Source organism: Bombina bombina, chromosome 3 (assembly GCF_027579735.1).
Source record: "Bombina bombina isolate aBomBom1 chromosome 3, aBomBom1.pri, whole genome shotgun sequence".
NCBI classification, from domain to species: domain Eukaryota; kingdom Metazoa; phylum Chordata; class Amphibia; order Anura; family Bombinatoridae; genus Bombina; species Bombina bombina.
Window position 1 is genome coordinate 758,077,740 of NC_069501.1, and position 14,179 is coordinate 758,091,918.

A 14,179-nucleotide genomic window follows, 5' to 3' on the forward strand; every position below is an offset into this window, starting at 1 on the left:
GCGATATAGATTGCCTTTTTAAGCCTGTATTATTGTCAAATAAATAATTAATCCATGTATAAGATTCTGACTGTGGATTTAAATGCGGGTTCAAAATAATACCCATCATTCCAACTATTATGTTTGGAGGCATTTGCATACAACTTCGCTATAAAGGCAATAGAGGAATATCCATGATAATGTCGTGTATACATAAAATCTAAACATACATATATAGATATTTTTTTAAATATATAAGATGAAAATACACTCTTAGCACCATTCATATATATCACTTATAATGCTTAGATTCTATGTTTGTCATGAGGACATATAGGAAACTTAACTGCATGGAGAAGGCTTGTTTAAACTTAAATGTGAATATATACAATTATGCTAACTGTACAGTATTATATTATTATATTCACTGACTATATCTTCATATATATGTAATGATAATCACAATGAATAGTTCTAAAACATAATTTGGAAGGATAAACTTATATACATATATACATATACGCATATGAATGTACTAATAGACATACACATATGTATATAAACACACGTACACAAGAGAGTCAGGATCAGGATCAGGATAGTCTGGGAAAGAGAGAGAGTGTCCAGGTACCATGCTATTTCCCATAGTTAATCAGATCATATTCCGAATTCAAACCTGTAGGGACTCTTGTTTTTAGCTTAAAAATCCAAAACATTTCTCTCTTTCCCAGAATCCTGTCTCTGTCGCCCCCTCTAGGAGGTAATCTGATTTGTTCAATTGTTTGCCATCTAAATGTATCATTTCTTTTCTGATGGACCCTACTAAAATGTTGTACCAGCGGGGTACTAGCATCTCCTATTTTAATTGTCGATAAATAGTTTCTCATTCGAGTATTGACATAATTTGTCGTCAAACCTACATATTGTAGGTGACATTCTATGCAAGTGATTAAGTATATGACATAAGATGATGTACAATTTAAGCATGTTTCAATCTGATAAATCTCGCCTGTAACAGATGATACAAAATTGTCTGAAAAAATAGCAAATTCACAAGGTCTACACCTGACTCTCCCACACCTATACATGCCTTTGTGGGAAAGCCAGGCGCCTCAGTAAGATGGTGTACTTTGTGGTAATTCTGAGGGGGAAAGAAAATTCCCAATAGTTTTACACCTCCTATATGAACAGCGTAGGCCATTATTTACACATTGATCAAGTTTAACATCAGCTGCAAGAAGGTTAAAGTGTTTTCTGACAAGGTTACAGATTGCATTGTAGTCATTACTATAGTCAGTTACAAAAGTTACTTTTGGGGACTCTCTACATTCTCTGTTTTTATTAGTGAGAAGAGTATTTCTATCAATTTTATCCACTTGTCTTTGAGCTTTATTGATTATTCTTCTGGGGTACCCTCTCTGTTGAAACCGTGTTCTCAATGCTTTACTCTGTTCTTGATATGTGGAATCTAATGTACAGTTTCTTTTCATCCTAATTAGTTGACCCTTTGCCACTCCAAAGGGGACATGTTTTGGGTGGCAACTCCTGGGGTGTAGGAGGTTTTTGTAATTGGTTTTCTGTAAATATCACATATGATCTTCCCCTGTTCACTTATTCTAAGGGTAAGATACAAATAATTTATCTGTTCCTTGTGTGTCTCTGAGGTGAACCCATCATTATCATTCAAAGTGTCAAGAAATACACCAGGATCGCTGTCAGATCCGTTCCAAATAAATATCAGATCATCAATATAGCGTTTAAAAAACGCTATATTTTCTTTACAGGGGTTCTCATCTCCATAGATGTGGGACAACTCCCACCAACCCATAAATAGGTTGGCATAGGAGGGGGCAAATATTGCCCACATTGCTGTCCCACATCTCTGGAGGTAGAACTCTCCCTCAAATTTAAAGTAGTTGTGGGTGAGCATGAACCTTGTGGCCTTCAATACAAAATCTCTGAATTCCTTGCTAAAGGTCGAGAATGTTGCTAGAAAAAATTCCACAGCTTTCAATCCACAATGTCCACAGTCACCCACAGATGACTCTCCTTTACCCAGGTCACAGATTCCATCAAATTTACAACATGCTTGGTATCTCTCAAATAGCTCTGCAATGATACAACAAAGGGATTTAATATAGCATCCAGCCATTGGGAAAGATGTTTAGAGATTGAGCCTATACTACTCACTATTGGACGTCCCTGTACATTAAGAGTGGTTTTATGAACTTTTGGAAACATATGGATGTCCCATAAGAAGAAAATCATATGTCTCTTTATAAAAAAAAAACACTCTTCCAAACCATCATCAAGTAGTGATTTAATCTCCCTCTGGTATATTTTAGTGGGGTCAGAAGATAAATAAGTATAATTATCTTCATTCTCTAATTGTTTAAGTGCCTCTTTAACATAATCACTTCTATTAAGTACAACCACTGAACCCCCCTTGTCTGCTTTATGTATCACTATGTTTTTATTAGCCTTGAGTTCATGTAATGTCTGTCTTTCTCTGTACGTCATATTGTATGAAGTGTCATGTGAGGTAGCTAGCTCAGTGAGATCTTTCTCAACTTTCTTATAAAAAGTTTCCAATATGGGTCCTCTACTCTGTATAGTATAGAACTCAGAGTTGTTACGAAAACCACTAAAGCAATTGACAGTGGGTTGGTTCAAATCATGTGTACTATGGCTGGCCAGCAAGTCCAAAGTTTAAATATCACATGATTCTCTGAAGTCTAGTGGTGCCCCTAAAGTATCAGGGATATCACATCCCCTGGACACTCTAGGTCTTATATTCTGTAACTCACTGCTGTAATAATGCTTCTGTAAAGTAATATTTTTGATCAATTTATTAATATCAAGCATTGTTTTAAACAGATCAAATCATACTTGTAGGTATAGATAGCTCTGTTGGTGCTCTAAAAATAACCGATAATAATAATAATAGATATATAGTGTACCAAAATACCATCAGATATTTGTAGAAATATTTATTTCTGAATAAATAGAACATATTGTTCTATGTGCAGAACATTGGAATGTGAAATATTCATATTTTCATATTGGGTTAGCGCACATGAGAATATGCAATCGGGTTTGCGCGAGAGTGGATTGTTATGTTTTTCCACTTTTTTTACCTGCATTTACTTCTATGGGGGAATACTTGAACAGGCACACAATAGTCTCACACCTTAAGGAACTAATGTGTACCATTACAAATATGTTTCCAACTTTGAAAGGGTCCATGTCTGTACCATTAAATCCCCCAAAAAGGTACAATTACTTGTGTAAGCAAAAGGTTGAGGAGGATGGGTGGTTCAAGGCTGCCAAACCCTGCAAGTCCATATAATTTGTACACCTAAGTGATATTATTTCCCAAGATGGTAAATGGTTATTTTATACTTAGACTACATAGTGTTTTCTAAAGTGATCTCAATTACCCAAAGAACAAATAGGGCCAGATTACAAGTGGAGCGTAAATTGGGTTAGAAATAAGCTTTTTGCACGCGTCAAGTAGCGCTGGTATTACAAGTTGAAAGTAAACAGTTTTCGCTCGCGTGTTAATCTGACAAGCATAAAAAAGACAAACAACCTATTCCCCCATAGAAGTCAATGGAGAAAAAAAAGTGAAAAAACAAACAAACCCGATCAAATATTCTAAAGTGCGGTAACAGAACATGGAAATATAAATATTGTGTGTATATATATATATATATATATATATATATATATTCCAAATGGATTTGGCACACCATACAATATAATATTTACCAAGTCTTATTATCTAAGATATATGGGATGTAACTCACTGAAAACAATAAAATTGTGTTAAAGCATTATGGAATGCTGAGTCTTCATGCCTGGAATATTGTGTGTAAGAGGGAAGGGCGCATAGACAACAAGGACCTCTCTGGTGTAGTATGTAAGGTGTCAAATGTAGCTATACAAAAAACAAGCCAAATGAACACTCACTTGTAGTAACCTCAACCCAAAGGAGGCATGGAAATGGCAAGGAGGGTAATAGAAACCCGAGGTTTCTCTCCTAATGGAAATCCAAGCCAAATCAACAGAAGATGAACCGTTGAGAGTGTGGAATCCCCAGTCCTGTAAACTACAGGTATAAGGGCAGAGTATCAGGAAAGTGCAGAGGGAACACACGGGCGAGTTCAAAAGCAAAATGTAGCATTTATTGGGTCAAAAGTATAAAATACTTACAGTAAATACAAAATATCACATAAAAAATACAGCTGATATAAACTCTCATTCACTAGAGAGAATGAGTAAAACGAAGACCTCTGAAGAAGCGACCAATAGCGGTGCGAAACGTGTCAGTCCACGGCCCCTCACTCGCATCTGATAGTTTGTTGTGCTACGGCACGGTTTTACTCGCTCTCTCTAGTGAATAAGAGTTTTTATCAGCTAATTTTTTTAATGTGATATTTTGTATGGATGCTGCTTGAAGAAGCAAGATTGAACTTGCGAAACGTGTTCGGCTCATTTCTATTTGTGTGAAATCACTTTTAATATATCACTTCTGAATCTAGACATTTTGAAGTGTTTTTATATATATTCTTCCTATCCTGTATGGTGTTTTGTGGATGCTGTGGGAGACAAGGAAACTGCTTATACCGAATGAGAGCTATCTGGGGGTGACCCAGACTGTCTGATATTGCACTTTGAGATAAGTGCTTGGAATCTGTGAGTACCCTTCCTAAGGTGCTTTCTAGTGCTATTTTGGGGGAACGTACTCCAGAGATAATATGCCATTGGGGCGCCTTATTTTCTTTTATTTTGTAATACAAGGAAAATACCTGACGAGCACAAACACCCTCGATAAACCCCTTTTTGCTTGCACGGAACTGTTAGTGCTCCACTCGTAAATCAACCCATAATTGTCAATCACCCAAAGTGAATTCAACATACATGTTATACAGCAAAATAGTTAATGTTTAATGGTTGTTATATGCAAGAGTTGGACAAAACAACAAAAAATACTTAACAACCCATTTCTTCACTGAGGCTGTGCTGTTGGTTCTAAACAGCACACAAGAACTTTATTAACATTTAAATGTTTATATTTTGAGTATCAAGATGATTACTTTTACACATAAAGCAAATGTAATAAGTTAAATTACAAACAAAAAATGTCATTTTAAAATTTAAAAAATAAACAAGAGCTGTTTAAGAACCACTTTTTAAAAAATAAAATAAAATTGTGACCGTTCCGAGTCACATACATGGACATTGTGTAACACACTATCTGTTGGTAGAAAGTTCCTGGACATTGTGTAACACAGCACCATCTATTGGTTGAAAGTTCCTGGACATTGTGTAGCACAGCACCATTTGTTGGTAGAAAGTTCCTGGAGATTGTGTAACACAACACCATCTATTAGTAGAAGGTTCATCACTAAAATGTGTGCTGGGGAAAAAGACTAATTTGCATATAATTTGCATAGGGTGACAATTCAAATGTATGGTTGTGAGTTTTATCATGTATGCCTCCCCTGAATCCCCTTCCTTTTTTTAGTAATATTTAATTATTATGTTGTTGTCTATATGTTTTCTCTATGTTTTTTTATGAGTGTGTCACCATAAGTTAAATGTTGTGTTGTGTTGTGAGAGTCTAGTCCTGAGTGAAATACAGCTTATGAATAGCTCCTTTTGGAACAATTGGTCTAGCCTGGTTCTTTCAGGAATTCCAGTGGCAGAGTTTAAGGACGTGCTTTCTGGCTATACTTTACAAAGTCATCAAACTCCAGTGTAACTACTGTAAGATCATTATTTTTTTATTTAAAGCAAGATAGATACTTATATACAGTATGAATGTTTACTTATGTTGGGACATACATACACTTAAAGATAATTATTTATATTATTCATTTTCAGCTATTTTAAATCCATTTTGTCCTTACCATAGTTGTAGGGTTTCCATGTGCAAGTCCAAAGTTTAAATTTTCCTAGTAAAATTATTTACATATCCAAGAAATGATGTATTCAATAGTCAACATGTTCAACAGGTAATGCTTTTTTATAGCTCAATTTAGTTTTGTACAAGATATGCAAAGTGAGTGTAAAAGTGTAAATGTAAACTCAAAACAGAACCACTGTTATTTAATTAGATCTAAAATACACCTATATTACAAACAGATATTTACTCAGACGCCATATGGCCTCAAATTGTAAGGTCATGCCTCTTTACATGCCCAGTGCTTTCAAAAGATCAAGGAGTGAGGTAAAGAATTGAGGAGGATTAGAAAAAAATGATAAAGGAAAGAATAGTTTATAGTAGATGGGCTCCCCCACCTCTACTCCTTGCTCCCAATTATGTTATTATCCAGAATCTCCCCTATTAAAAGGACATTAGACCCCTCTTTACTGTAAAAATGATGCATGCCACATGCTCTCTTGGAGGCAAAAAAAGCAAATTATGTAACCTGCAAAAGCGGCAAATCAAACAGCTGGTTTAAGCAATTTGCAGCATTTTGAACACCTAGGTTAATGATTGTGCCTTACGGCCTCTATAAGGAGAATGGGACAAAGCATATTTCTTTCTGTCTTTTTTTCTTTGTTTCTTTGTTTCTTTCTTTGTTTCTATCTATCTATCTATCCACACACACATAAAAAAAAACATGTTCAACAAGGGAATGAACAAAAGGATAATAGCTTGTTCTATGTAGTGATTTACCCCAGGTGCAAACTAATGGACACAAAGCATAGCCTCCAATCAAGTGTTGCATAGGGACCCTAATTTTGACATTTGTAAATTCAGTAGCTGTATTTAAAGGGACAGTACACTGTAAAATTGTTTTTCCATTAATGTATTTTAAATAACTTGTTATACCAACTGCAAAGTATAAAATATTTGAGAAATTGCATCTTCATGCTTATTTGTTTATATGAAGTAGCTGATTTTGTGCTTTGAAACCACAGCCTATTACAATGGGTTGAACTTATAGGTGATATCAGATCTCATTATTTTATTACTTTGTGTACACAGACTTGCTTCCTTATCTTATATTTGTGTGTAACACCAGAGAACAATGGACAATTATCATTTTATTACTTAACTATCCTGCACCCCACTGAGAGTGTAACTTCTTCTGCTGGCTGTGTTTCCTTAGGCTATTCAATAGCTGAGACTCCAGTATCAAAACTTTCAGTTTAGGTGGCTATACCACAATCTAAATCAGCTATTTCAAATGCTAAAATAGGAGTAAAGGAGCTACTTGTAACCAATTTAATACCTTCTAGCAGGTAAAAAGGATCATTGGGAATAATTTAAAGGGGAGAACATATTTTGGTGAACTGTCCCTTTAAGTTGTTTTAACCACACTGATTTGATGAACTCATGGCAATGTGACCTCTAATTCTTTAATAATGTGTACCCTTGATTACACCTACAATTATGGTAAAGTTTACTAAAACCTCCAGAAGGTGCTTTATATGTATTAGAGAGAGTGACTAACACTGAGATAATATATTTATGTAAATTTTCAATCTGTTAAGCATTTACTCTTCCCACTGGAAGTCAATAGAAGACAAGGAAATCACATTAAGCTATTCATTTAGTCAATTATTATAATTTATGTCCGCCATGCTTTATTGCACTTTGTATAAAAGTATTCAGCCTTCACATTCCTAAAAATACTGATTGGAAGTGGCGCCAATTAAGGCTGTCTGATTGATTAGTAAACACTATGTGTATCTGAATGTGGATAATTATAATAAAGCAAATTACTACAATCGTTAGTTTAAAGCAAAGTCCACATTGATTTATTAATTAGTTAAAAAAATATACAATAGTATTTCTCAAGTACAATCTATTTGAAGGGTTCAATTCATTTAGAGGATTAAATTCCTATTTCAAACAATACATTCAATAATAGATCTAAAAATGCAATCAATCTTTTTCTAAAAACACCGGTGTTCACTTCTAAAACCTAAATGGTTAATAACACTAGATGGTTAATATCACTCAACTGTTAATTATAAAAACAAGCCTTTGGTCATATATTGCATGGATTGGACATTCAATTACCATAACATCATCATAACATCATCATAACATCAATATAAGTGTAAAAGATCTCGTAGTTTTAAGCATAAACCACAGGGAAAAAAAGTGGAATTTTCCTACATAAGGCTAATGTCTCTTAGTACTTAAATTACTGTCACACTTGCTTAAGCAGACTATGGTGTCATACACTGGTAAATGCAGTCTGTTGCATTCGGCTCTTTAATCTATCAGCCAAATCCTAGTGTTCAGGCATAAAGTTCGTTCATAGATGTGTTGGAATTGTCTTATATGAGCCACTAGACAGCTGTTTCCTGGGCTCTTTTCAGGCTGCTACTACAGCTGGTTCTCTCCCCAATCTTACTGTCCGGAGTTCCGGTGTGGGAGGAGGCAGGTATAAACACTCGCCTGTGTTTCAGCGTTACTTTAAATCACAATGTGTCTCCTAAGTGTGCACACTTACAGTTTTCTTTCTCCTTCATTCACTCTTCACTCCTACCGTCTACTCAGTGCTGTTTTGTGGTTATTCCCCCTGAGCTGGTTTAGACGGTCCTGGGAGCCAAATAAATCTTTTCAAACAGGTTGTGGTGTGGTTTTCTACGCGTTTCAGCTCTCCAGGGACAAAGGCTCCCTGGAGAGCTGAAACGCGTAGAAAACCACACCACAACCTGTTTGAAAAGATTTATTTGGCTCCCAGGACCGTCTAAACCAGCTCAGGGGGAATAACCACAAAACAGCACTGAGTAGACGGTAGGAGTGAAGAGTGAATGAAGGAGAAAGAAAACTGTAAGTGTGCACACTTAGGAGACACATTGTGATTTAAAGTAACGCTGAAACACAGGCGAGTGTTTATACCTGCCTCCTCCCACACCGGAACTCCGGACAGTAAGATTGGGGAGAGAACCAGCTGTAGTAGCAGCCTGAAAAGAGCACAGGAAACAGCTGTCTAGTGGCTCATATAAGACAATTCCAACACATCTATGAATGAACTTTATGCCTGAACACTAGGATTTGGCTGATAGATTAAAGAGCCGAATGCAACAGACTGCATTTACCAGTGTATGACACCATAGTCTGCTTAAGCAAGTGTGACAGTAATTTAAGTACTAAGAGACATTAGCCTTATGTAGGAAAATTCCACTTTTTTTCCCTGTGGTTTATGCTTAAAACTACGAGATCTTTTACACTTATATTGATGTTATGATGATGTTATGATGATGTTATGGTAATTGAATGTCCAATCCATGCAATATATGACCAAAGGCTTGTTTTTATAATTAACAGTTGAGTGATATTAACCATCTAGTGTTATTAACCATTTAGGTTTTAGAAGTGAACACCGGTGTTTTTAGAAAAAGATTGATTGCATTTTTAGATCTATTATTGAATGTATTGTTTGAAATAGGAATTTAATCCTCTAAATGAATTGAACCCTTCAAATAGATTGTACTTGAGAAATACTATTGTATATTTTTTTAACTAATTAATAAATCAATGTGGACTTTGCTTTAAACTAACGATTGTAGTAATTTGCTTTATTATAATTATCCACATTCAGATACACATAGTGTTTACTAATCAATCAGACAGCCTTAATTGGCGCCACTTCCAATCAGTATTTTTTGTGAAACCTAAATCGATTGCATATGTGGTGATAGATGCAATCAGGAAGTTGGCTTATCTGAGATTATCCTATCTCCAGCTCACATCACTCTTTGTTTCTAGCCTTCACATTCCTGCTTACACAATGGAAAGGGAAGCTAAAGCATTATTGCATGTTCGAACTTCATTTGATAAAGACCTTTTTAACTGAATATGATATCTAGGTGAGATACTAAATTTTATGTTAGAAATAATAATAAAGGATTATGTTCTACATAATACAAGGAAATATTTAAATGCAGAAGAAGGTCTTATCACTACAATGTCATAAAGATCTTTACTTCACAGAAAAATCCATCAGGCTACAGCAGACGCACAGTAGGTCCAAAATCAGTCTCCTGGGTAATTCTAACCTAGAACATGTGTAAAAACAGAGTAGAAGCAGATAAAAACTAAAATATATTTGACTAAACATATTTAATATGGGTCAAGAGGAGGGACAAGGGAGGGCAAACATCTCACCCATTGGAATTTTTCTCTTTATATCTAAGCCTTATCAATGTTTGAGCGGACATGATATGCTGTTGGCATTTATCATTGCACCAGCAGTTCTTGTGAACTGCTGGTGCAATGCCGCCCCCTGCAGATTCGTGGCCGCTAGCAGGGGGTGTCATTCAACCCGATCGTATTCTATCGGGTTGATTTCTGTCCGTGGTCTCAGAGCAGGCGGACAAATTATGGAGCAGCGGTCTTTAGACGGCTGCTTCATAACATCTGTTTTCTGCGAGCCTAAAGGCTCGCCGGAAACAAGGGGCATTAAGCTCCATACGGAGCTTGTTCAATATGCCTCTAAGTATTCACATTGGCAACTACCTACTGCTTTTCCAGGATACACTCACATTTTATCTTATTGCGACCACCCCCCCCAGAAAAAAAATATGTGGATACCTATTCATTTTTCAAAAGAAATATCTACATGGCTTGTAATTTGAAGTTAAAAAATAAAAATCTATATAAATATCAGGTTCTCCTGTGGATTGGAATGTCTTTGGAATTGAAAAGCTCACAAAATAAATTACCCAACTCTTCCAATGGACTGGAATAAACCCCATTACTGGGTAACTATATTATTCAATTTTACAGACCAGTTTTATGAATTTATGTCATAGCATCAATAGACAATAAATCTATTATTTTGGAGCAAACTATTGTAGTCTGTAAACTGGACCAACGTTAATCTTAGCTTTGATGTAAAACATACCTTTCTCTAGGCATTAATTTGGGCTCTGGGCGAACAGCCATCATTGCACATGTGGGTTGTCTTACTGGAGAAGGGATTGAAAAGTTGAGATCCAAAGAACCTGTTTTCCTGTGTAGTGGATGCATTCCCATGGCTCCTTGCATTTCACTCTCAATAGGACATGATCCTGCCCTTCCATGATTGGTCACAGAGGAAAGCTCAAGTCCAACAGCTCCTGGTATCATTCCCTCCAACATGACTTGGGGATCATGCGTTGGTGAGATCGAGGGAGGAGAACGTGACTTTTTTTTTGCCGATGCCCCAGCTAAGAGCTTCAACAGTCCACTTTTCTTCTCTCTCTGAAAAAGAGCAAACATTTCACATCTTACACCAGTAATCAGAGTACATTCTAACAAGGTCTTAAACGTACTGGAGGTTGGAATGATTAATGAATATGTAGGCCAAACAGTCAAATTTTCCATCCTAGAGTTTAATACGAACTCTTAAGCATTTCTGCATTATTTTCTTTCAGTCTAGCTGTAACAACCATTAAATATTTATTCACTACATATTAGTAATCACAAGGAATCCCTTAATATTTTATAATCATTTGCATATTTTCTAATTAATATTTTAGAAATAATATAGGTTTATAAAGATTATTTCAAACAGTGTTTATTTTGGATTTTTAGGATTTTTAAAATAAAATTCATTGCTGCTTCTAAAACTTTTAAGAAATCAATCATTATTAACAAAATAGAGGAGGTGTTTACACAGAGTACTTTTTTCATCTCTTACACTATAATCTATCTCATTCTAACATATGGTATTTAATATTCTCTATTGCAGGGTTTTTTAAACCTGTCCTCACACCTCCATAACAGGCCATATTTTCAGGATTACCATGGGTGAGAGCAGGTTAATAACCATGTTTACTAATGAGTCTATTATTTCACCTGTGCTCAAGTTCAGAAAATCTGGCCTGGTAAGGAGGTCTGAGGACAGGTTTGAAAACCCCTGCTCTATGGAAACTCACTGGAATAATTTTTTCAATGTAATTTCATGTAACTGACAGGCACCACCTAAATCTGCCAGCAAATAATATGACATTGCTGCCCTCTTCTGGTCTCTGCTGGGAATATATACAGGCGTACCTAGGAGATATTTCGGGTTCAGTCCTAGACCACCACAATTAAGTGAATATAGCAATAAAGTGAGTCACACAACATTTTTTTTTGTTTCCCAGTGCATGTAAAAGTTATATTTACAGTATACTGTAGTCTATTAAGTGTGCAATAGCATTATGTCTAAAAAAACAATGTACATTCCTTAATTAAAAAATACTTTTGCTAACAAATTCTAGCCTTCAGTGAGTCATATATATATAGGTGTGTATGTATATATTACACAGGTAACATTGTAATGATTCTGTAGAGTGTATTTGTCTTTCAATATATTGTGATGAAAACGAATAAGTTGTTACTTTTTATTTATGTGCTTCCCCCCGGTGCTGCATACAATGACACACATTTTTTAGTTCTTTCCTCACTGAATGTCAATGCTTTTTCAAACACAATATTTGAGCTGTGCATGTTTTTGGAAAATGAATAAATAAACAAACAAACAAAAAAAAAATACTTGCCTAGATTAAAGCCCTGACAATGTGAGTTAGCGACAGCGATTCAATAAAAATTGCTCCTGAGACTAACTAAAAAACATCAAAGCAGCAATTTGTGAGATCAGCCCCATTTTATCTTGCAACTGTTAACTTTCCACCAACTATGGGCCTTGATTACAAGTGGAGCGTTATTAAATTACCAGAGTGGCCAACATTTTTTTAGTACACTCCATACTTTCAATGGATAGCAAAACATTGCTCAAGTGTAACGCATAGCGCTATAAAAGATAGAGCATCAGAAGACCTGAAGTAAAGTGTTAGTGCTATAATAAAAGTATATACAAACACATGTATAATATAAGTTTTTCCTTCATATTTATAAATAGTAAAATAAAAAATCTACACACACAGGCAGACAGACACACACACACACACACACACACACATATATATATATATATATAATATATATATATATATATATATATATATATATATATATATATATAGAGAGAGAGAGAGAGAGAGAGAGAGAGAGAGAGAGAGAGAGAGAGAGAGAAAATAACTCATTGTGTAAACCATTTACAAATCTAAACAAGTCAGAAGACTTGCTTTAAACCCAGAAACTCTCTGACTACACTGTTTCCAATACAGCAAAGGAATCTGGGTAAGATATGCAAATGAGGTTCACAATGACTCACCTTTTTACTTTTAGCCTGCTATTTAAGACAGACTTCCCTTTATGCCATAGCACTGCTGCATTACACAGCTTTTATGCTTAGCTAGGGTTAGTACAGTGATTCTAACCAATCCCAGGACAGCTGTTTCGTGGTTTTGCCACTCATCAGCTGGGAGTAGGTTGAATACATATATAGGTATATATATATATATATATATATATATATATATATATATATATATATATATATATATATATATATATATGTCTGTCTTTAAAAAGCAGGCTAAAAGTAAAAAGGTGAGTCATTGTGAACCTCATTTGCATATCTTACCCAGATTCCTTTACTGCATTGGAAACAGTGTAGTCAGAGAGTTTCTGGGTTTAAAGCAAGTCTTCTGATTTGTTTAGATTTGTAAATGGTTTACACAATGAGTTATTTTCTCTATATTTTGTATTTAGTGGAGGATTTTAAACCCACTTTTCGCCTCCCCATAATTTGAATTGTTGTTTTTTATATATATATATATATATATATATATATATATATATATATATATATATATATATATATATATATATATATATATATATATATATATATATATATATATATACTTTTGTGCCCTTCCTGATCCAACACCTTGACATTTACCATATACCTTGTCATACATCATTATACTGAGTGAGGAACAAAACTATGTCTTGTATTTTTTCATGCACCTTTGGCTTACTACATCTTAAGGTTAGCTTTCGTGCAAGAGCCAGGACCCTGAGATTTGCAGAGTGCCTCATTGAAGTATTTTAGGTGGGAGATTGAGCGCAGCCGCACTATCTGACTTCCAGATGTTAGCATGCCCAGGGCATTTATTCAAGTGCTATCATTTTACTTTCACCTTGTTATACGAGTAGAAAAATAAGTGCTTATGGCCCAGATGAAGCCCTGTTTGATGAAACGTACATAGGTACGAACACTGCAGGAACACTGCTTTTCAGAATTCATTTGCATCACAGATTTATCCCTGTCCTGATAACAGAGGAAGT

At 35.2% G+C, this 14,179-nt stretch overlaps 1 protein-coding gene across 2 annotated transcripts in view; it reads right to left on the bottom strand.

Moving 5' to 3' along the window:
• The window catches only part of SH3RF3 (SH3 domain containing ring finger 3), an 899,869-nt gene that overhangs the window by 15,224 nt on the left and 870,466 nt on the right, over window positions 1–14,179 (bottom strand). For both annotated transcript variants that reach the window (XM_053707609.1, XM_053707610.1), the window contains one exon: window positions 10,860–11,197. In XM_053707609.1, the coding sequence (XP_053563584.1) occupies window positions 10,860–11,197 (338 nt within the window). The remainder of the gene's footprint in view (window positions 1–10,859; window positions 11,198–14,179) is intronic.